Genomic DNA, 21,565 nt, shown 5'->3' on the forward strand with positions numbered 1-21,565 from the left:
TTAGCCAATCCTGATGAATTATAATGGTAAGTAGAGGGTATAAAATACCCGTGAGGTTTTCTATATGGATTTTTGAATGTAAACAAGGTGACTAACATTATGATAAAGAATTGTGCTACGCAGGGGGAAAGTTTGAATACCATAGTCTTTTAGAATATCTGGATGAAGAGATTGAATTGATTGCCAAAGAATTTCAAACATCTTTGAAATATTCAGAACCACTTTATCGTAAAGTTACAAAATTGATACTTATATTATGTCCAGAAGAGAAGATGAGAATGATATTTGACAAGAGTTGTTATACAAGATTACAGTTAGAAGGACTTATGAACAAGGAGATGTTAAAATACGTGGAGTTAGATTTTAATGTGAATCCTAAAGTTGTTGCCAAAGCATTAGTGAAGTCTACCGCTGATCATCCAAATGTTTTTTGTTATAAAGTTTTCCTCCTTTTGGCCAACAAGGGCATTTTAGCTTATCTTGCAAACTTTGATGGTGACTATTTGAAAGGATTCATTGACTTTAGATGGTGCCTGCAGTTTATCTACTATATTAAGCGACTGGATCCACTAGAAGGTGAAATTAAGAATTTTTTGGAGGATTGTGAGAGGATGTTTGCCATACTATGTGCTAAATGTCTAATGAAGGAAATTGAAGAAAAAGGTGATAAACAGATTACATCTCAATTAGAAATTTTGAGATTGGATGAAGGTAGTATTTTACAGAGTTTGTTGTTTACGGTGATAGACTGTACGGATCCTTCCATGATGACTACTGGTAATTATTTAGATCGATACATTTTGAGTATGTTCTTTGAATCACTAGGTGAAATTGAAAGATTCATAGCAATTTTCAAAGGTAGTTTGGCAGAATATGAATGTATGCCCAATGTTAATGACCTGGCACTTAGAGTTCAAAGGGAGCATTTGAACGATACGATAAGGCGGTACATTTTATCGATGACCACCAAATTAAATGGTGATCCAGCCATTATTCGCTGTATACATAAAATTCTGGAATGTTTGGTCTTATATGGTGGAGTTCACATGGGAATAATACAATTTTTCTATTCACTGAAGAAATACTATCTGGGGGTTTTATCAGCGGCTTCCGAACTTCCATTTGATAGTAAATTGACTAAAGAATGTGTCACTCTACTGGACAAGATTTGCCAAGAGTGGGATAATGTGAAAACTAAAAGCAATTCAAGATTGATTCAATCGCCGCAGATCTTACTGAAATCCATGTTTGGTGAATTTGTTATAGTAGATGAGGTCTTTGATGAAAATCGACCACTAGAACATCATCATGATTTATCGATTATGTTAAGCTCAATGAAATTAAAAGTTAAGCATAAATGGCTTGGTGAAGCTCATACTTTTAAAGAATATTCAAATTCCATGTGGAAAATTGGAATGGAATGGGTAGTCTTTTGGAAAGACTGTTACATAGATAATCATGAAGAATTACCTTTGGAAATGATTCAAATATTTAATGGCATTTAATAGAGATGTAGCTAATGAAACGAAAAGTAAAAGGTCTACATAATAGCCTCCAAGCAGGCCTTGGCAGCAGCATCGTCGGGATTATTCTTTAACATTTTTTCTAATGCTTCGATCTTTTGCTGATAAGCCTTGATAATCTTATTCTTTTCCTCCATTTCTTTAGAGAATGGCATGTACTCATCCTTTTCTTGTTCAGGTACAGATGATGAAACACTGAAGGCGTTTCTGCGTTTCGATCCTGTAGCAGATGCAGGTAATTGAGAAGGTTCTGGGCCCATAAATTCACGAGAATATTCTACTGATACTTTTTTGGATAAAAGCATCTTTGTTCTATAATTTTCGTAAAATACATCGTTAGTAACATCCTTCAGCTCTTGCAAATGAGATCCAAGTAAAATGTGCTTGAGAAAAATAAAATCGGAATTGGAACCATCTTCCACAACAATTTGACCCCATTGGTAATTTCTCACATGTGCAATTTCACCACGAGGTTCAGTGATTTCCTTATCACCACAAATGAGGGCAAATGGTAACATGTCCCTTATGTTGACGTCTGGAATCTTCTCATTTCTCCCATCACATAAAAAGTCATCAGCTTCTACCAAACTATCCTGTAGTTTGTCATTTTTAAAATCAAAGACGTTCAACTCATGTTTAGCGATATCATGCATGATCAATTTTTTGTTGTGTTGCAATTCTTCTGATGTAAGCAAGTCCGCTTTACCAATCACTGGTATAATGTTGACTCTATCTCCCAGCTGTTTCATTAGCTGCACATCAAACTCTCGAAGACCTCTTGACGTGGCTCTAATAAAATAAATGCAAACATGAGACCTACTATCGGTATCCACTCGGCTTCTCTTGATTCTAAGTTCTTCATTCAAGACTATATCAAATTGTGCATCCAAATATTCTTTTATTTTCCCAGGTGTAGAAGTATTATCCATGCAATCACCACATCCTGGGAACAAAACGATATCGATCGGCGTAGATCTGGCATCATCCAATTGGACCAGTTCGGTCGTTAATTGGATATCAGGACTTGCATGAGCCTGTGATGGTTCCGGCACTTCTTTAATCCTCTCTTCTGTGGGAAAAACCGTTTTACCACATAAGTTATTCAGAAAGGTTTTTTTACCAATTCCCCTTTCCCCAAGAACAAGCATGCATAGCCTGTACTCCTTACTGGCATTTCTACGGCGTCTAATATCGGCGGCACTAGGCATTTGACTGTCAACTTTTTAACAATAGTTTCCGTTATGTTCTTGCTTGAGATAAAATATGGGAGGAAAACAGAGGAAAATAATTCGAGAACAACAGTGAATATTTAAATCCAATATCAATTTAAAAAAATAATTACCAGACTTTATTTTTTTCGATCTAAATTGACACAAAGTTTCATTTTTTTTAATTCATGTACTTTAGCGAAGCCAAAGTATCACCGCCGGGAAAAAAAATAAATAAAAATAATAATAATAAAATGGGCAAACATATGATAATAAGAAAAGTACTTTTAGGTCTTCAACTTTTTCTTACTTTGTTCTAAATCAGCTACATTTTCCGGTGACATCCTTTTTTTCGTCTCCGCCACTGTTCTTTCATAAATGTCTCTGATTCTCTTATGAATGTGATCCTTTAATTCTTGTCTCACTTCACCAGATTTAATTAAATTGTAGTCGTAAGGATCACTTACTTCACCATCCGGTAATGGATCTTCATTTATCAACTCATCAATCTCTTGAACGCTAATTTGTAATTTTTCTCTCTTATTACTCTTTAAATCAAAAAAGTTCTCTTCCAAAACTCTATAATCGTTAAAGAACTGTCCAAACCGCTGTGCAGTTACCAAGACCGGAAATTTATCTCTGAAGAAATTTGATGGGAATTGGAACGACTCATCTACGTTTTTCTTGTATTGTAAACCACAGTATATTAGTGCCAGAGCGACAAAAGTATAACCATCGCATAGTAACGATACCGGTTGTGTTACAGCTTGAACGATAAAATTACGTGCCTCTTGTAAAATTTTGGGGAAGATTTGTGTAAAGTCATCAGGCAAATTGTAATCTCTGTTGAAACGGTAAAATCCACTAAACATATCTTCGATTAATTCCTTTGGGTTCTCTAAGTTTAAATCAAACCCAAAACAACACAATATTTTTTTCTCATTGCTTACTAGCCTATCCCTAACGTCCCACTTTAATTTATCCAAGTTTTGCCTAACTCTCAATCCAGTAGTTTCTTTGATGAAATAGTCACAAGTAGCCTTAATATATGCATCGATGGGTCTATTATTTTCCATAGTCTTGCAAGCTGTCACTAAAATGGCTTGTGCAATGTGAATACAATCTGGCAGGTATGGTGGTAGTCCATAAACGTACCAGTATCTAAAGAACAGCATGCATGAGGCCGTATAGGTATGATCAAAAAGGTTGAGAACTTTCTTGACGGTGTAAAAATATATTAGACATTTTTCCATATTGCGCTTCAATTCAGCTGTAGCCTGGGGGTTTGTGCCCAGTTTTTCAACAATTTCCTTACAGCTAAAAGTCCACGTATTATTTGGCGTCTTTATCATATCGGGCCAAAGTAACCTTGTATTGTACTCTTTTCTAGACGGTTGAGCTGCCGGAGCTGCTGGGGCTGTTGGAGCCGCTGGAGCTGTTGGAGTTGCTGCTTGATGATTATCAGATTCAGAACTCATGATGTGATGAGAATCAGGCACAATGGTGGGCTAGGAAATGGTATTGTTTCGTTTCAGTCCGTTTTGAATGGTTCCCACTAGGCGGACTTTCTGCTCGTTAAAGCGTTTTGAAGTACCTAATGCAAGATCCGGGTAAGCTCATCTCATCAACATCAATATACCGAATTTTATTATATAAAAGGTGATTATAAATTTATTACCATGGCAGTTTTTTGTTTCTTCATTCTCGTTTTCTTTTCCTCGTTATTATATCTTTTCGTAACATATCCTGTTTCCCTGTGTGACAAATGCTTTTAATCTATTCCGTTGGATTCCTTTCGAATTGTTCCTGTAATTTTTCTTAGACAATGGTTCCTCGGTACATTCTAGTGTATTATCATTTGCTTGTGTATCTTGAAGTTCCCCTGGGGCTGTGGTCGCTGCAGGTTCCCCGTTGCACCTTGCCAGTTCTTCGATATACCCTTGAGAAACGTTTCTGTCTCTAGTGTCAAAGCTACGATCGGGGAAAAAGTGGGATAACAATCCATAGGATTTTCTTTTCATCGATTTACCTTGAGAGCGAGTAGTGTGGTTGACGTCCTCTGCCATTAGTTTTTCAAACAAGGCAGCTTTGTCCCTAACTTTGTTGGAAGATCTTAATTTATCCAAAGAATTAGCGGAGGAGGTAGATTCACAATCACTGATTCCATGAACAGATACATCTGATAGCGTATTTAGTTCATTTATGGGAGAGCTCCACTCACTGTTGGATAGTCTCGGTGGTAATTCTGAAAAAGTTGAATTTGCAGATGATTTAGAATAATCCGAACAAGCCGGTGAAAGTACCTTTAAAGCCTTTTCCAACTTAGCATCCCAATCATTAGGGTCGGGTGATGTTACATGATCCGTTTCGACAAGCTTGGTATCTTCTTCGTGAACTCCCTGTAAAATTCTCATATAGGACAGTGTCTCCTCGTTGTTACACATAATTGGTTTGGCGTACATATCCATGAGAAGTTGTTCATCATTATCTTCTTTCTCCTGCTCTTCATGCCCTTCGTCTTCATCATGCCGTATAAACTCCAAATCCATCCGAGACATATCAAAGAACAGTGAATCCCTAATCCAATTCGAATGAGCACTAATTAAAACGTTCTTCGTTAATAGAGCATGATTTGCTAGTTGCCGCAGAAGGTGCGAACATTTACCAACTTGCACCAGGTCATTCATGTTTAGTAACGAGAATATTCGTAATACCACATCTAGGGGCAGTCCTTGTAACATTCCCGTTATTCCTATGTTCGATTCTCCTAAAATTCCACAAAATTTTCTCCTGGCTTTTTTAATATCACAGTATTCTATTATATACTATTTTCCAATTTAGTAGCAACTGATTTAATAGCTATTAGTCTGAATTACAGATCTTGGCAACTCTAGAAAATGGGACATATATGGTAAATCCCATCAAGTTCGGTCTTTTCAGTTGATGATGTTTTGGTTTTGCCCAAAAATGACTTTTTTTTTTTTTCAACACTTTCACGTGATCTCTGGTGGTACTCAAGATAGGTGACTTTAGTAGGTTTCTGGTACCTCTAAGCTTCTTCCAAATCTCCCTGATGGTCGACTTCAATTGCAGTCTGGATCTCTTTTTGTCAGTCTTTGTTCTTGTTCTTTGAAATAAGGGTTCAGCTGCTTTTTAGCCTACATGGAAATTGAAATTTGAAAAAATATTTAATGTCTTATCGATGCATTTGACAGCTTATAAAGGTAAAGATCATTATATTGGGGGGGTTTCGGACTTTGATCATGGTGAATAGTCAATTGAAATATGGTCTTCTCGGGTTATATTCCCTTTTCAGTTTAGTAAAAGGTTCTGAAGGTGTTGTTGGTGTACCTGAATCCAGACAATCCATCTACGAACCCAGAGATGACGGGAAATGGGCATGTCTTGGTGATGCAAATGTGATTATTGAAGCCACTCAAATCAATGATGGGATTTGCGACTGTCCTGATGGCTCTGATGAACCAGGTACCGGTGCATGTGGTATGAAGGCACCACAATTCTACTGTAAGAATGGTGAATTTTTACCACGTTACATATCTCAGAGTAAGGTTGGAGATGGTGTTTGTGACTGCTGTGATTGCTCTGACGAGCAATTAACCAAAGGTGAGGTGTTTTATAGAGGTACTCAATGTAGTGATTTGCGCACATCCTTTGACAAATTTGTCCAACAAGAGTTGGAAAACCATCATCATGGTATGCAGACATTACTGCAATTGAAAGCACAATCTCCAGCACCTGTAAAGACTCAAGAAGGTTTATCAGAACAGATTAGGAGTCTATCTGAACAATTGTCCAATAATGAAAAGATTCTTGCCTCTGAGAAGGCCGACTATGCCGAAAAGCTAAAAGCAGAAAATCCATTACTCTATGAATTTGAACAGTTACATGTGGATGCTCTTGCGAATGCCGTTAATGATCAATTGAGCGAAATTATTAGAGTTGGTAGGGCTTATGAAGATTTGGTAAGGATCCTTGATGCGTTGGTAGAAAACTACTCCAGCCATCTAATGGATTTGGTCGTCAATGAAAATGTGAAAAAATATCAATTTTACAAGCTAAAGAAGTTGTCCAAGATTAGTTGTAATCCAGGAAATGACAATGAACAACGTGAGCAGCTGTTAGTCTACTTTCAAACAGAATTACCTGAATTATTTGCAAACGGCCTTTCTGACAAACCCGCCAAGTATATTCAGGGTAAAGCTACATTTGTGGATATGCTCATTTTGAGTAAGGCTGAGTATACTGAAGTTATCATGGAAGCCATTAACAAATTACGTTCAATATTACAAGATGTCGCGGAAAATTATAACAGAAACTATCAGGATCAAGGTGTGAGGCAAGCTGCAGAGGCATTTAAACACTATACTGAGAAGTATGCCACCGTGGACATTGTTCGACTACCACAGGATTTGATGGATGAGTTGGATCATTTGAAATCATTTGTCATTGAAAAGGCTCCCGAATTAGTTAGTTCTTCACCTTCGCTTGAAAATCAAGATGAAGCTGGTCAAACGGGTGTTATGCAACAGGTTCAAAATTGGGTTGGAGGAATCCCCAACTTTTTTAAGCCAGATATGAGAGGTCAAATTGAAAAACATGAACAAGACGTTAGATCTTTGAGGGCTGAAATGGCTGCTAGAAGAAAGGAATTGACCAGCTTGGTTGAACAAGAATCCTCAGGTGCTGATGAAAGGACTAAATACATTAAAGCTCTCATCGATGCAACAAATCTCAGCCTGGAGAAAAATCTTGATGCTTACATTTATGGAATTCAGTACAATGGTCAAATTTTGCAAAAAGAGAAATCTGGTGATCAGAACAGCGTTCTCATTGGTAATTTCAAGTCGTTGCGTCTCAACGAAGAGTTGGCTCTGCTCAAATATAAGGAATACGTTAGAATTAATTACTCTGGTGATGACGAACTGGTGCAACATCTGATTAGCGAAACGACAGACGAAGAGGAGGATTACCTATTTGGTAATTTGTACCAATTGAACAATGGATTGCAACTAGAGTTTGAAAACGGTGACCAGTGTTGGGATGGTCCCAGGAGATCTGCTACTGTTTTCGTGCAATGTAGCGATAAACAAGAATTGAAAAAGATTACCGAAACTTCTCGTTGTCGTTACTCAGTCGAAATCGAAAGTCCCTTTGGATGTTCAGAGGACTTCATATATCAGCCATTCCGCGCCGAATAAAAATACATTATATAGACCTTAAACTTCAAAGCTATTTATTTTTTCTATTCTTCATCGTTCTGCCCAAGGTAGCTACCGCCGCTCATCTAGCGGCTGCGAGAATCCGCGCAGAGAGTGCGTAAATCCTCGATGAGCAAACTCCGAAGCTACCGTACCACAAGGATAAGGTATAAGGGTAACCAACTAATACTGATCCTTTGTAAGCTTTATTTGGGAGTCATTAACATATTGTCATCCAGATCTCTCATCACCGGATCTTCAAGGGTTATTGAGTCGTCGAGAACTAAATCCTGACACCCTAGTCCTGTCCACAAAGAGGGAGTATTGTACGGGGGGATAAGGAGGAATTCTTTAAAAGCCCTCGGTAATCGTATCTTGACCTTATGCCTCTGGGGAAAAAACTGTGTGCTACAGGATTTTAACAATGCATTGGGGTAATAAGGACGGAGTTAGATTTGTACCTGTGAGAGAAGTACAATCGGAAGATGACTACACCATAGTCGACAATTTGGAGCAATTAGAATGGTATGCTAAAAGCCTACATAAACCTTCACACAAAAGTAATAGGGTCCTTAGTGCTGTGAAAAAATCAACAGAGACGAAAATTGAGACACAGACGGTTTATTTCACAGATTTGAAATCTGGGAGATGTGGATTTATACAACTGCTCTATTCTAGCGTAATAGGAGGTATCTATAAGGGATTTCAGTTGAACTTTAAGAGTTTCCGTAGCGAAGAAAGTGAGGAGAATGAAGAAAAGGAATCTCGAGCTGACGTTTGGGAAAGTTTTAAACTGGAAGATATCAAAGAATTCTCGGAGTTGACGGTCAACTCATCGCGGGCAACATTTGCATTCAAGCATAGTTTAGATAGTTCAGCAATTTCGAAATTGGAGATAAAGGTAGATATCCCGGTTGGAAGTAATACTAATGGACTGAAGATCGATTTAGTGGTAGATCTTTACCGCGGAATCTTGGTAAATCCTGACGGGTGCAGTTATTACCTGGATAAACCACTAACTAAGGATGAAATTAGCAAACAGAGAGATGCAATATTTTCCAAGAAGATGGTAAGGCACTTGTTTGTACCTAGAGCTCAATGTTGTGGTAATATAAGTTATCTCGATTCAAAAGGTGAAAAAGTCGACCTTCAACTAGACAAAGTTCCGGGACTTTATATAGATGCGGTTCAAGGTTTAGTTCCCTATAAGGCTGCGAACAGGTGGAATTTCCTCTGTTTCCAATCATTGACAACGTCTTTACTCTGTATGGAATTCACCACGACCGAAGAGTATAATCGAACCACGGTAACCATTTGGTGTTCCACTAGGAACAACCAAATTGAAACAGTCGGATCTAGCATTAATGGCAAAAATATACAGTTCGAGGCAACCACTAAGGATGACAAAACTGGTTACGAATATCCGACACAAATTGCATTCCCCATGGGTTTTGTGGAACAACATTTAAGATTAGTAAATCGATATGATATTATGGGCGAACTACCCTCGCTAGTGAAAAGCTTGGCTGAAAACATCGCTCACATTAAGCCCTATATCTATCAATACTGTCAGTCTTCAACCCATGCCGGGCAAAAGGGGATATCTATAATTGAAAGCACTTTTATATCATCATAATAGAGTTACGCAGTTATTGAATAAGATGTGGAGCCCTCCAATCGGCTACGGTCCGTTCTTTATTCCAATCTTGCTGAGCTCTTGGAAATCTGTACACGAAGTGTCTCATAGCTCTTTGATTAGGATCAAAATAAGGTTCAATAGATTCTTCTCCGGTGTCTGCCGTCTGTGAAGGCCAATCGATGTGGCTGAAGGGAAACGCACCTGTAAATTTGGCAAGACTCTCTGCTAGGTAACTTTCAAAAGGGTTAAAGATACTCGCTTCAAAATCTCGATCACATTTAAACAATATCCACGGTTTGCCGAAGCCATAACTGTTAAAGTCGTACCCTAAGAATGTAATTTCAGAATTTTCAAAATAAGTCGGTGGTGCCATTCCCACTTCTACTAACCGTATTTCAAATGGGCAGAAATAATGGCCATTTATCTTATGATCTTGATTATTCAGGAAGATGTCTGGTAGATCCCCCAAGTTAAAGCAGTATACACCTCTCTCCTTGATAAAATCTGCCACGTTTCCCTGGGTGCTCCTTTTCTTGTAAGCACCATACTGCGATTGTCTAATTTCAGTGACAAACCCTGGGACCTTGGATGCTGCTATTGGTTTATCGATGAAAAACCATGCGTTTAAAGGTATGCTGCGACCAGTCTTGGTACTAATAATCCCATCGTGGCAATCAACGGGCACTACACATTCGCCTGCATAGATGGGCTTCTGCATATCAAGGGAATCCCTCTCACATAATGCAGGACTGTTCCAACATTTCAACGGACAACTCAGTGCACTGTAAATGATAAACCATGAGTCATCGATAAATTCCTGCGTATCCTTTGAGGTTCTGTAAATCATTCTAGCATCTTTTCGCAGAAAGTCTAAACTTTTGATATAGGAAGCAATTGGATTCTTCAACTCACTCCAAAATCTTTCCTCCTCATCGACAGTATCCACTATCTGCAATGTTTTTTCCCTGTATAATTCGTTGTGTAAGTGATAAAACTTTCTGTTTACCAGTCTCAATTCCAGAGGACATGCCAGCAGTAGTTTCCAAAGAATCTCCAGTGGGAACTGATCCAATTCCATTGCTTATCGAACCGCCAATATGAGCTGTGTTGCGCATTGAACATTGTAATTCTGAACTCATCGCACCTTCTTATCGTTCATGATCCAGATCACCCATTTAAAGGTCATGTGCTCTGTCTCCATGTCCTTCAGTAGAAAAAAATAGTTGAAAATTTTCCCTTCACAGCTCATCTTAAGAACCTTTAATATGCAAACAAGATAAAGAAGAAGAGTCTTATAAAGGAAAAAAGAATCATTTTGAAGTTGTTTAAAGGTGTTAGATAGATTCCTTGGGTAGAATTACCTAGTATAGTGTTGATTCGCAGGGTTAGAAACTTTTTTATACAAAGGAATTGAAAAGATATAGAAAAAAATTAAAGAAAAAAAATCAATCGGTTGGATTTGGATAGAGTAATATTTGAGCAAGATAGATTATATCATTAAAGTAATATTAAGCAGAAGAATATGACAGAGGGTAGTAGCTCTCGAAAAAGTCCCTTATATAGTGGACAAGTCGGTAAAAAATTACCAGGACCTTTAGCAAAGAAATACCCACAGAATAACCATTTAGGACCTGTTACGAGGCCCAGGCGTTTCAGTCTTTTATACAGTTCAGACTCTTCAGTCAGTGAAGGATCTGATGTGGATGAGAAAGATGCAGACCCTAAGAAACAAGAGAGAAGAGGAAGCGACAGAGCTAGAAGTATATCTAGCAATGCTGGAGGCAAGAGAAGTAAACTGATACGTCATTCATCTGACATCCAGGAGGAAGAAGAAGAAGAAGAGGACGATGATGACGATGATGACGATGCGAACGATGATGAAAATGACAACGAGAATGGCAATGAGATTTCCGTACCTGAACAAGCTGTCTCCAGTGATGACGAGGAAGTAGGTGATGATGAGGAGTCCGACGAGGATGATGATGATGATGATGATGATGATGATGATGACAACTCAGACTCCGAGAGTGAAAGTAATGATACCAGTTCTTCAGAAGAGGATATAGATTTTGTTAAACTGCAGGCACAGAGAAAGAAAAGATCTATGAAGGCATTGTCTGCTTTGAAAAGAGATGGTTCGAATTTAGGTGAAGAAAGAGATTCCAAAAGATTGGCCACGGAAAGCCGGCAACCTGATAGAAAAACTGAATTGGAACCTATTAGTCCTATATTGGAAAATGAGCAAGCTGTAAGTTCCACTGATGGTAGTGACATGGATGAAGAAAATGTGAATACTGAAGCTTTATCGTTTAAATTTAGAAAAGATGACGACGGCATAAGGTTTGGTAAAGTTGATGATGAAGACAGTGAAGAAGACATTGGTGAAGAAGTACAAGATGCTGATGATACCTCTAATAACAACTCCCTAGAAATTCAGCCAGACGACAATCTGAATCAACTGCATGTACCGCACTTCTCAGATTCAGAAGACTCGGAATACAATATTGACCAAGATGCATATTTCAATGCCATCGAAGACGAAGACGATTTGGTAGGTATTGAGAATGGTTTAGATCCTAATGAAGATGAGGATGGTGATGTTCTACGTGAAGAAGAAAACATGATATCTGCATTGCAAAATGACGATGATATTTCATTTGACGGTAGCATAAGAGAATCTGGATCTGATCCAGAAACGATGAGTGTATCAGCGGCAGAGCAGAATAGATCGGTTGATGGCGATGATGAAAGTGATGATGAAGACGATGAAATGATGACTGTCTTTGATATGCCCTTTTTCGAAGATCCCAAATTCGCCAGTCTTTACTACTGTGAAGATGGTAGTGAACCTCGACTCAGTCTTTCCACATCTTTACCACTGCTTACCTCTGATGAAAAGATGCTAAGAAAAAACAGAAGGGAAGCTAAAAAGCTAGAAAGGAAAGAGCGTATACAGAGACGTAAACAGCTTAAAGAGAAACGCAGTAGAGTAAAGAAATCGGGGGTCAAGAAGGCAAAGTCCGATTATAACGATGAGGAATTTATGTTCGGTGTTTTTTTCAACAATGACCAAGACGATAGCGAGAGTGGGTTCAATGGTGGAAGCCTAGAGTTGAAGAAGAAATTGGATTTCGATTCGCCCTTGCGTCGTTTGGGATCTGCGGCTGCTTCTGATATCAGTTCTGATGACGAATATGATAACATTTTAATGGATATCGCTAATATACCTTCCAGCGATGACTCTGATGATGAGAAGATTACCAAGGATAAAAAAGGCCATGAAAATGGTGAGGAAAAAATTGATGAATCCGTTGAATCAACATCTGATGGGTTAGAATTGGAGCTTGGAGAGACGGACGATGAATTGCAAGACGATTCCAGCGTGAGCAATGTGTTTATCGACATTGATGATTTGGATCCAGATTCGTTTTATTTCCATTACAGTGAAGATGATGCATCCACTTCATACTCTGAAATGATGACTGATGATACAGATGCAGACAAGAAAGAAAAGGAGGAGGATAGTAAAGAGGATGCCGTGGAGACCGTGACTTATGCCAATGACGAATCCACTGATGAGGACGATAATCTACCACCTCCTAGTTCTAGAAGTAAAAACATTGGTACCAAGGCTAAAGAAGTCGTTAGCGCAAATGTTGTTGGCTTGAAACCTCCTAAACTTGGAACTTGGGAAACCGATAGTAAACCTTTCACGATTATCGATGGTCTTTCCACCAAGTCCTTATACCCCTTGATACAAGAACATCAGCATTTATTGGAACAACAACAGAGAGCTCAATCACAAAGCCCAGAATACCACTCCCCTCATGAAGTCACATCTGCTAACGGTGACGAATTGACTTTGAACGAACTTTTGAATATGAGTGAGCTGGAAGATGAGGAAGCACCTGCTCCCTCATATTCTCAAGCGGCTTCCGATTGGTACCAAAGACCTGCAGTTCCCCTATCTGCCTTTAGGAATAAAGGTGTCAATTCCCATGAAGATGATGAAGTTATGTTGCCTGCCAATTCCACCAGAAAAGTGCCCATTGGTTATATTGGGAGTGAACGTACTAGAAGAAAGATAGATAAAGTTAAAGAATTACAACGGAAGAAAAACGAAAAGAAGAGAAAGTTGAAGAAGAGAAAGAGACTTTTGAAATTGAAACGAGACAGGCAGCGTGCTGAAAAGGAGAATGGTGTACAAAGTCATGAGGCTATTGGCGTAGATGAAGGAGAGGCATCTCTACAACTTCCAGATTCTGATTTTATCATGGATCGTGCAATTGAAGATGCACAGCAGGAGACCGAGGGACAGAGATCGAGGAAGAATTCCGTTAAAAGCGTTGGTCTGGCAGAAATTCATGAAATTTTGGGGAATGACAACAGTGATCTCTTAGAGAATAACGTTGAATTTTTCGATGCTCAGGCTGAAGAAGATGCAGCAGCCATGGAAGTCACTGATGCAGATATCCTGGCCTCTTTAACGGCACCAGTAGATCTCAACGATGTGGGTCGTCGTCCATTTTGGAGACGTCGGCAAAGTATGGTGGAAGCAGCAGCAGAAAACCTGAGGTTTACAAAAAATGGGTTATTTAGCGAAAGTGCGCTAGCAGACATTGAAGGTTTTTTCAACAATAGTGGAGTCACATCTAATGCTTTTGAATTCAATGAGAGTTTACAATGATAGATGGATGGAGTTAATTTTCAGTTATTTTTTTTTTTTAACATTATTTGGGTTTGTTTATTTTATTTTTTTTTTTGTTTGTTATCTTTTTCTTATAAACAATTGTATTTTATTTATTGCATTTTTTCAAAAAAGTGTGAAGTATTCCTTAGTATCAATAAATGGCCTTATAGTCCATATAATGTTTATTCTTAACTTTAAAATATGCATTTTTTTATATATATATGTATTTAATATATAGTGATGAGCATTTGAACTTTTTTTTTCAGCGCTCTGTAGTAAAGGTGAAAAATTTTGAGTTCATCTCATCTCATCTCATCTCATCTCAAAGAACAAAGAGGACAGAATTGTAGTTTTCAAAGATTCGCAATGGATTTAAAATCAAGTTATTCGAATACTGCATTGAATCCAATATATGCAGGTAGTGGTGCTGTCGCTACAGTTTCTTCTGATGGTTCAATATTGGCTACACCTGTACTTGATGAGATTAACATTATTCAGTTAGTCCCTGAGAGAAAAACTCTGTTCACTATTGAGAATGATGATGAGCAAGATATTACAGCTTTAAAACTTACTGCCGATGGAAGATATCTATGTTTCGCCTCACAGGCACAACTTTTGAAGATATTTGATCTTAGAGAAGGTAAAATAGTTAGATCGATGAAAATTTCCTCACCCTCCTATGTGGTTGATTCTGATTCTACCTCGACACTTTTAGCTATTGGTGGTACTGATGGTAGCATTACTGTCGTAGACGTCGAAAATGGGTATGTAACCCATTCTTTGAAAGGACATGGTGGTACAATTTCCAGTGTTAAATTCTATGGTGAACAAAATGGTGAGGTTTGGTTACTGGCGTCCGGTGATACTAATGGTATGGTGAAGATATGGGATTTAGTCAAGAGGAAATGTATTCACACCGTTCAGGAGCATACAGCGGCTGTCAGAGGTATAGATTTCCACGAATCCAAGAACAATGACGAATCCGAATTATTTTTAATTTCAGGTGGTAGAGATGATGTTATTAATTATTGGCAATTTAACCTTAAGAAAAAATGTACATTGTTAAAAACTTTACCAGTAAGCCAACAGGTGGAATCATGTGGATTTGCAAACTCTGAACTCATATACACTGCAGGTAGTGATGCTTTCTTACAACTGATATCCCTAGAGAGTGGTAAAGCTGTAAAAAGAACTCATAAACCTGTGGAAGAACTCTTTACTGTGGGTGTTTTATCCATCTTGGGTGGTTCCAAATTGTACATGGTCATATCTGATCAAACATTGGCATTAATAAATTTAGAAGAAGCATTGGAGAGTGAAAGTGCTTTAATAGAAGTTGAATCCTACATTGCCGGTAACCATGGTACAATTGCAGATATGAATTTTGTGGGACCTGAACTTGACAAGCTGGCCTTGGCAACCAATTCTCCAACCTTGAGAATTATTCCAGTGTCTATGGAGGGTGGTTTACCTATTGACGTGGAATTGTACGAAGGTCATAAAGATTTGCTAAATGCTGTCGACGCTACGGAGGATGGTCTTTGGTTGGCAACCGCTTCCAAGGATAGTACTGCCATTTTATGGTGGTATCAATCAAATTCCAATAAATTCGTACCGTATGCAAAATTTGAAGGTCATTCATCAGCAGTGACTGCAGTTGGCCTACCAAACATCATGCATAAAGGTTGGCCAGAATTTATCTTAACTGCATCCAACGATCTAACTGTAAAGAAGTGGGCAGTACCTAAACCAGTTGCTTCTAATGAGAGTTTCGAATTGCAAGTCGTCAAAGTATCAGAATACACACGTAGAGCCCATGAAAAGGATATAAATGCATTATCAGTGGCACCTAATGATTCTACATTTGCTACTGCATCCTATGACAAGACTTGTAAAGTGTGGGATTTAGAGTCTGGTGAGGTAAAGGCAACCTTGGCAAACCATAGAAGAGGTCTTTGGGATGTTGCATTTTGTCAATACGAAAGATTAATTGCAACATGCTCTGGTGATAAGACCATAAAAATATGGTCCCTAGACACTTTTGCCGTGGTAAAGACTTTTGAAGGTCATACCAATGCAGTACAAAGGTGCTCATTCATCAACAAACAGACTCAGTTAGTCAGTAGTAGTGCAGATGGTCTTGTGAAAATATGGGATTGTAGCACCGGTGAATGTGTGAAGACTTTGGATGGTCATACTAATAGGATATGGGCGCTATGTGTTGCCGAAGATGGTGACCTGATTGTAAGTGCCGATGCAGACGGTGTGTTCCAATTCTGGAAAGATAGTACTGAACAAGAAAGACAACAACATAACGAGCAACAACATTTGAAAGTGGAACAAGAACAATCTTTACAGAATTATCTATCACAAGGTGATTGGACCAATGCCTTCTTACTTGCCATCACTTTGGATCACCCCTTGAGATTGTTCAGAGTTTTGAAGCAATCCTTAGGAAGTATGGATGATGACGAGAGGAAAGATTCTAAAGTAATCTTTAATAGAGAATTGGACCAGACAATTTCTAATTTAAGCAATGAGAAATTGTTGCTGTTGATGAAGAGATGTAGAGATTGGAATACTAATTCTAGGACCCACAGTATTGCACAAAGAACAGTTAGATGCATATTGTTACAGCATAATATCGCAGAACTAAGTGAAATACCTGGAATGGTACAAATCGTTGATGCTATTTTACCTTACAGTAAGAGACATTATGCTCGTGTGGAAAGTCTTGTCGAACAAAGTTACATTTTGGATTATGCATTGGTAGAGATGGACAAGTTTTTTTAGTAGATAGAAGTTATATATTTGAGTTACCGCTGTAAAATATCGTAGTGCGGCGCTATCAAACAACAACGTTACCCTGTAGATGAAAAAAAAAAAATTGAATAAGCGATGAGATGAGATGAGCATAAGAATGAACTAGATCAATACAGAAGAGTCACAGGAATAACGGTATTCATATCATTGATCAATGGTGGAAAGTGATATTAGAGCTGCTGATAACGTTGCTAAAAAGTCGAGAAGACGGAAGAAGAGAAGAACCACAGAAGTATCGGATTCTTCAGATTCTTCAGATTCTTCGTCAGAGGAAGAAACAAAGGCATCTGATACTGGTGCAGGTGAAGCACTCCAAGCAGCCTACCAGTTATCAGAAGATGAAGATGAAAAAATGCCAGATGCTAGTGCAAAACCAGAACGTGAAACACTATCTAGAAACACTAAGGAATCGTTGAATAATATTCCATTTACAAGAACTGAACTGAATGGTAAATCAACACGAAATAATGATGATGTTTCCATGGATTTACAAAGGGTTAACGAGGCAATTAATGATGCTAAACAGAAGATCCGTGAATCGAAAGAAGAATCACAATCTACATCACAACTGAAAAATTCTTATTTGGAATTACTATTTGAAAACTACGGTGATGATATAAATTCCTTAAGAGATGCACCTGATTTTACAAGTAACTCATTAATTATGATTGCACAAGTTCTTAAAGATGGATCTTCTATGTTCGACGTGGAAACTTTGAAGACCATGTTAGAAACGAAATAAAGATAAAAATTACTAGGGGAATTAACATAAGTAGATAGAAGACCTTCGGTTATATTTATATATGTAATAATATACATTTAGGAAGAGAGAAGGGAAGATTCAAAAGGAAGGGTCAGAGATATGGATATTCAAAGAGGAGAATTAAATGAATGAAAGATCCAAGTAAACTGATTCGAGGGCAATAACAACAACAATAACAACAACAACAAAGATAATAACGATAAGGATAAACTTCCATTAACCTTCCTTTCCTCAACCATTTAGAAAGAAAAAAAATTGCATCAAAACGATGATTATTGTTATAGAATGACTAGATGGTAAAATTTAATTTGATTCGTTTGTTTGTTTTTGTGCTTTTTCTATCCCAGGGTCTTAACTAGTAGGAAAGCAGCACCAGCTGCCACACCACCAACTACGACCATTTGTAAACCTTCAGAAATTTTTTTACCTAAAGTACAAGCATCACTCATCGATACTTGAGTCTTTATGTAACCGAACCAAAATAGAGTAATTCCCATTACTATAATCGACCATATTAAACCTGTTCCCACTTGCTGGACAAAGAAATAAGGTAACAATGGTACTAATCCACCCATTAGATAACCTCCACCAATTGTAACAGCACTAATCAATTGTCTATTTTCGGCAGGTTCCTCTAGACCTCTACCATATCTGATAATAAAATCAACCATTAGCTCTGGGGTTCGTTGTAAGTCTTTGATAAATGATAGAATTGTGTCATCAGAAAAATTTGGGTTAATATCTAATAAAATATCTTCGATTTCGTGATTGATCATAGTTGGATTATCGTAAAAGGCACTTTTCTCTTGTTTGACTTCAGCATGGTAATAATCACCCTCAGATTTAGCACCTAAATAACCGCCAAGACCCATTGATATAGCACCTGAAATTAACTCTGCAAACCCACCCGTAATAACTAATTTAGAATCACCTAATGATGACAAACCTGCCGTTAGAGCAAATGGAACAGTCAAACCATCACTTAACCCAATGACCAAATCACTGATTACACGAGGGTCTACGTTATTGAACAGTCCACCATTACTATTACCATTACGATTATTGTTATCGGACGAACCCCCCAAAGTATCAGCGTCTCTGTCTGAACCTGATGAATTATGTTTCCCATTATTATTACCCTGTGAAGAAGTTCCGTTACCATTTTCTAAATCACCGTTCGTCGAACCATATGCATTGTGAGAAGTGTGAGAACCATTATCGTTTGTTAGAAGGGGTGCTGTTTTACCTGAATCTTTCTTCGAAGAAACATAGTCCGAAACTGCGTTTTTAATAGCTACTATTGACATTTCGATAGTTTCGTCTAAAGTCTCAGATAACAATTATTATATTTCTCCTTATTTTCTTACCCTATTCTTCTTACCTTCAACCTTATTATCACAAAGTGGTAGTACGCACTAATACGATATATTGAAATGAGCAAATCAAACTTCGACCGTTGATACTGATCGCAGTATACTTAATCCTATAACCGGTAAATGATAAATAACTTTCGAATTTACGACATATGAATTATACGCAAAGTTTCTTCTAAATCTATATTCCTTTTATTTGATCTTTGGGTACTATCCGGTTCACCACAACGAGAATCTCCCTTGAGTGGTTACCCGGTTTAGATTTTTGCGGTTAGCCAATTAAAAGTGCCTTTATTACTAAGGCATGTGACGGCGTCGAGCAGTAGTAGAGTATAAAATAATTAGCCGCCCAAGGTATCGATATTATCACTTCTGTCTCTTTATTATGTGAGAAAGCTCCAGGCTCGTTGATTATACCTACTTATATTGCTAATATACATATTACAGAAAGAAAAAAACCCTATATTCATTAATTCTTACAATTAAGCCTGAGTTGAAGAGGAGTACTTGGTAACAGCTCTAGTACCTTCGGAAACGGCGTGCTTAGCCAATTCACCCGGTAGAATTAATCTAACTGCAGTTTGGATTTCTCTGGCAGAGATAGTAGACTTTCTGTTGTAAGCAGCTAATTTAGAGGCTTCGGTAGCGATTCTTTCAAAGATATCGTTGACGAAGGAGTTCAAAATAGACATGGACTTTTGAGAAATACCAGTATCTGGGTGAGTTTGCTTCAAAACCTTGTAAATGTAAGAGGAGTAGGTCTCCTTTCTTGCCTTGTTCTTCTTACCCTTACCTTCGACAGAAGATGCGGTTTTCTTGGCAGCTGGCTTCTTTTCAGCTGGGGCCTTGGAAGCGGGTTTCTTTTCAGCTTTAGCAGACATTTTGATTTGTATGTGTTGTGTTTGATTTGAATCTAATGGATCACCGGGTGGGTAGTTGTAAGGATCGATTATCGTGTTCTATACCAATACCTTGTCTCTTTTTATACCTTTTGGAATCCTTTGTTAAATTAAATACCGTACCTATTTTTTCGCCCCTGGGTGTGAATTTTTCAGAATGGAGTTACCGAATGCGGTAGTACGGACCGATACCTATAGTTAAGAGAAAATTAATTTTTCATCAACTACGGTCACTTTTAATAGTTCTTGGAACCGAATTCCAACGTTCCAGTTATTTCACACCGGGTGAGAAAAAAATGGAACAGGGGATTCAGTCAGTGGCGAATTCCTAAGGGAAAGGTAACGGTATAAAAGGAGGAAGGTTACTGGTGAGATACATGATTTCTTTACTCTTACTTTTCTACAACACAAACAACAATCACAAATACAACAAATATAACAATGTCCGGTGGTAAAGGTGGTAAAGCAGGTTCCGCAGCTAAGGCTTCTCAATCAAGATCTGCTAAGGCAGGTTTGACCTTCCCAGTTGGTAGAGTTCACAGACTTTTGAGAAAGGGTAACTATGCTCAAAGAGTTGGTTCTGGTGCTCCAGTTTATATGACAGCTGTTTTGGAATATTTAGCTGCAGAAATTTTAGAATTGGCTGGTAACGCCGCTAGAGATAACAAAAAGACAAGAATTATCCCAAGACATTTGCAATTAGCCATCAGAAATGATGATGAGTTGAACAAATTGTTAGGTAATGTTACTATCGCTCAAGGTGGTGTCTTACCAAACATTCACCAAAACTTGCTACCAAAGAAGAGTGCCAAACCTGGCAAGGCTTCTCAAGAATTGTAAGGGTCTATATAATGGTTTTTTTTATTTTATTTTATAGGTTTTCGGTTTGTACTATAGTAACGAGTTTTGCGTATTAGGAAGAAATTTTAATTGTGTCTTAAGACTTGCGTGGATTGATATTATTGGAGTGTGATATCAAGAGTTTTAGTGTGTCACCGTTTTGTTTATATTCTGAAGTAAATTATTATGACTTAGTACACTTGTGTAAGCGAGTCGAAAACTGAGTTTTAACAACAAGACATAAACATCAGGAGAAAGAAAAAGATGAAAGGCAGTTCTGTAGATATTGTACATAGTCTTTATGGAATGCACAAATTTGTGCTTCTATCTGAAATTAGCAATTCATAACAGTCTAAATGTTGGTTCCAGCAGACGCAAAACTCTGGAGCATTTTCTTACTTGATAAAGATACATCCTTCTCAAGAAATCGTAGAGATATTAGCTTCTATGGCCAAGTTGGTAAGGCGCCACACTAGTAATGTGGAGATCATCAGTTCGAATCTGGTTGGAAGCAGAGTTTAACTTTTTATATTTTTATACCGCTACGGAGCCACTCAGCTCATGTTACGTCCGAGATGAAAGCCATCA

General features: G+C 38.0%; 13 protein-coding genes and 1 non-coding gene across 14 annotated transcripts; 8 read left to right on the plus strand and 6 right to left on the minus strand.

Annotated features, from left to right (window-relative positions):
* Positions 1–13: 13 nt before the first annotated feature.
* Positions 14–1,505, plus strand: ADY4 (Ady4p; the record flags this gene model as incomplete). Its single annotated transcript, XM_002494733.1, has 2 exons — positions 14–26; positions 109–1,505. 2 exons carry the CDS (start codon positions 14–16, stop codon positions 1,503–1,505), a joined length of 1,410 nt encoding a protein of 469 aa, XP_002494778.1.
* A 35-nt stretch (positions 1,506–1,540) lies between these two features.
* On the minus strand, positions 1,541–2,731 carry SPR28 (septin SPR28; the record flags this gene model as incomplete). The annotated part of the gene is made up of 1 exon (XM_002494734.1): positions 1,541–2,731. The coding sequence occupies one exon, from the start codon at positions 2,729–2,731 to the stop codon at positions 1,541–1,543; it is 1,191 nt and encodes a 396-aa protein (XP_002494779.1).
* Positions 2,732–3,018: 287 nt separating this feature from the next.
* BUR2 (Bur2p) lies at positions 3,019–4,209 on the minus strand (the record flags this gene model as incomplete). Its single annotated transcript, XM_002494735.1, has 1 exon — positions 3,019–4,209. The coding sequence occupies one exon, from the start codon at positions 4,207–4,209 to the stop codon at positions 3,019–3,021; it is 1,191 nt and encodes a 396-aa protein (XP_002494780.1).
* A 246-nt stretch (positions 4,210–4,455) lies between these two features.
* On the minus strand, positions 4,456–5,472 carry MFB1 (Mfb1p; the record flags this gene model as incomplete). Its single annotated transcript, XM_002494736.1, has 1 exon — positions 4,456–5,472. The coding sequence occupies one exon, from the start codon at positions 5,470–5,472 to the stop codon at positions 4,456–4,458; it is 1,017 nt and encodes a 338-aa protein (XP_002494781.1).
* A 522-nt stretch (positions 5,473–5,994) lies between these two features.
* Positions 5,995–7,950, plus strand: GTB1 (Gtb1p; the record flags this gene model as incomplete). Its single annotated transcript, XM_002494737.1, has 1 exon — positions 5,995–7,950. The coding sequence occupies one exon, from the start codon at positions 5,995–5,997 to the stop codon at positions 7,948–7,950; it is 1,956 nt and encodes a 651-aa protein (XP_002494782.1).
* Positions 7,951–8,374: 424 nt separating this feature from the next.
* ZYRO0A09570g (survival factor 1 family protein) lies at positions 8,375–9,586 on the plus strand (the record flags this gene model as incomplete). Its single annotated transcript, XM_002494738.1, has 1 exon — positions 8,375–9,586. The coding sequence occupies one exon, from the start codon at positions 8,375–8,377 to the stop codon at positions 9,584–9,586; it is 1,212 nt and encodes a 403-aa protein (XP_002494783.1).
* Positions 9,587–9,599: 13 nt separating this feature from the next.
* On the minus strand, positions 9,600–10,667 carry UCC1 (Ucc1p; the record flags this gene model as incomplete). The annotated part of the gene is made up of 1 exon (XM_002494739.1): positions 9,600–10,667. One exon carries the CDS (start codon positions 10,665–10,667, stop codon positions 9,600–9,602), a length of 1,068 nt encoding a protein of 355 aa, XP_002494784.1.
* Positions 10,668–11,111: 444 nt separating this feature from the next.
* Positions 11,112–14,276, plus strand: ZYRO0A09614g (uncharacterized protein; the record flags this gene model as incomplete). Its single annotated transcript, XM_002494740.1, has 1 exon — positions 11,112–14,276. One exon carries the CDS (start codon positions 11,112–11,114, stop codon positions 14,274–14,276), a length of 3,165 nt encoding a protein of 1,054 aa, XP_002494785.1.
* Positions 14,277–14,645: 369 nt separating this feature from the next.
* Positions 14,646–17,072, plus strand: UTP13 (U3 snoRNA-associated protein UTP13; the record flags this gene model as incomplete). Its single annotated transcript, XM_002494741.1, has 1 exon — positions 14,646–17,072. The coding sequence occupies one exon, from the start codon at positions 14,646–14,648 to the stop codon at positions 17,070–17,072; it is 2,427 nt and encodes an 808-aa protein (XP_002494786.1).
* A 184-nt stretch (positions 17,073–17,256) lies between these two features.
* On the plus strand, positions 17,257–17,844 carry RSA3 (Rsa3p; the record flags this gene model as incomplete). Its single annotated transcript, XM_002494742.1, has 1 exon — positions 17,257–17,844. One exon carries the CDS (start codon positions 17,257–17,259, stop codon positions 17,842–17,844), a length of 588 nt encoding a protein of 195 aa, XP_002494787.1.
* Positions 17,845–18,203: 359 nt separating this feature from the next.
* On the minus strand, positions 18,204–19,172 carry CCC1 (Ccc1p; the record flags this gene model as incomplete). Its single annotated transcript, XM_002494743.1, has 1 exon — positions 18,204–19,172. The coding sequence occupies one exon, from the start codon at positions 19,170–19,172 to the stop codon at positions 18,204–18,206; it is 969 nt and encodes a 322-aa protein (XP_002494788.1).
* A 548-nt stretch (positions 19,173–19,720) lies between these two features.
* HTB1 (histone H2B) lies at positions 19,721–20,119 on the minus strand (the record flags this gene model as incomplete). The annotated part of the gene is made up of 1 exon (XM_002494744.1): positions 19,721–20,119. One exon carries the CDS (start codon positions 20,117–20,119, stop codon positions 19,721–19,723), a length of 399 nt encoding a protein of 132 aa, XP_002494789.1.
* A 459-nt stretch (positions 20,120–20,578) lies between these two features.
* HTA1 (histone H2A) lies at positions 20,579–20,977 on the plus strand (the record flags this gene model as incomplete). The annotated part of the gene is made up of 1 exon (XM_002494745.1): positions 20,579–20,977. One exon carries the CDS (start codon positions 20,579–20,581, stop codon positions 20,975–20,977), a length of 399 nt encoding a protein of 132 aa, XP_002494790.1.
* Positions 20,978–21,418: 441 nt separating this feature from the next.
* Positions 21,419–21,491, plus strand: ZYRO0A09746r. Its single transcript has one exon. It is a non-coding gene; the product is annotated as a tRNA-Thr (tRNA).
* The last annotated feature ends 74 nt before the right edge of the window (positions 21,492–21,565 follow it).

Source organism: Zygosaccharomyces rouxii (assembly GCF_000026365.1).
Source record: "Zygosaccharomyces rouxii strain CBS732 chromosome A complete sequence".
Taxonomy (NCBI): domain Eukaryota; kingdom Fungi; phylum Ascomycota; class Saccharomycetes; order Saccharomycetales; family Saccharomycetaceae; genus Zygosaccharomyces; species Zygosaccharomyces rouxii.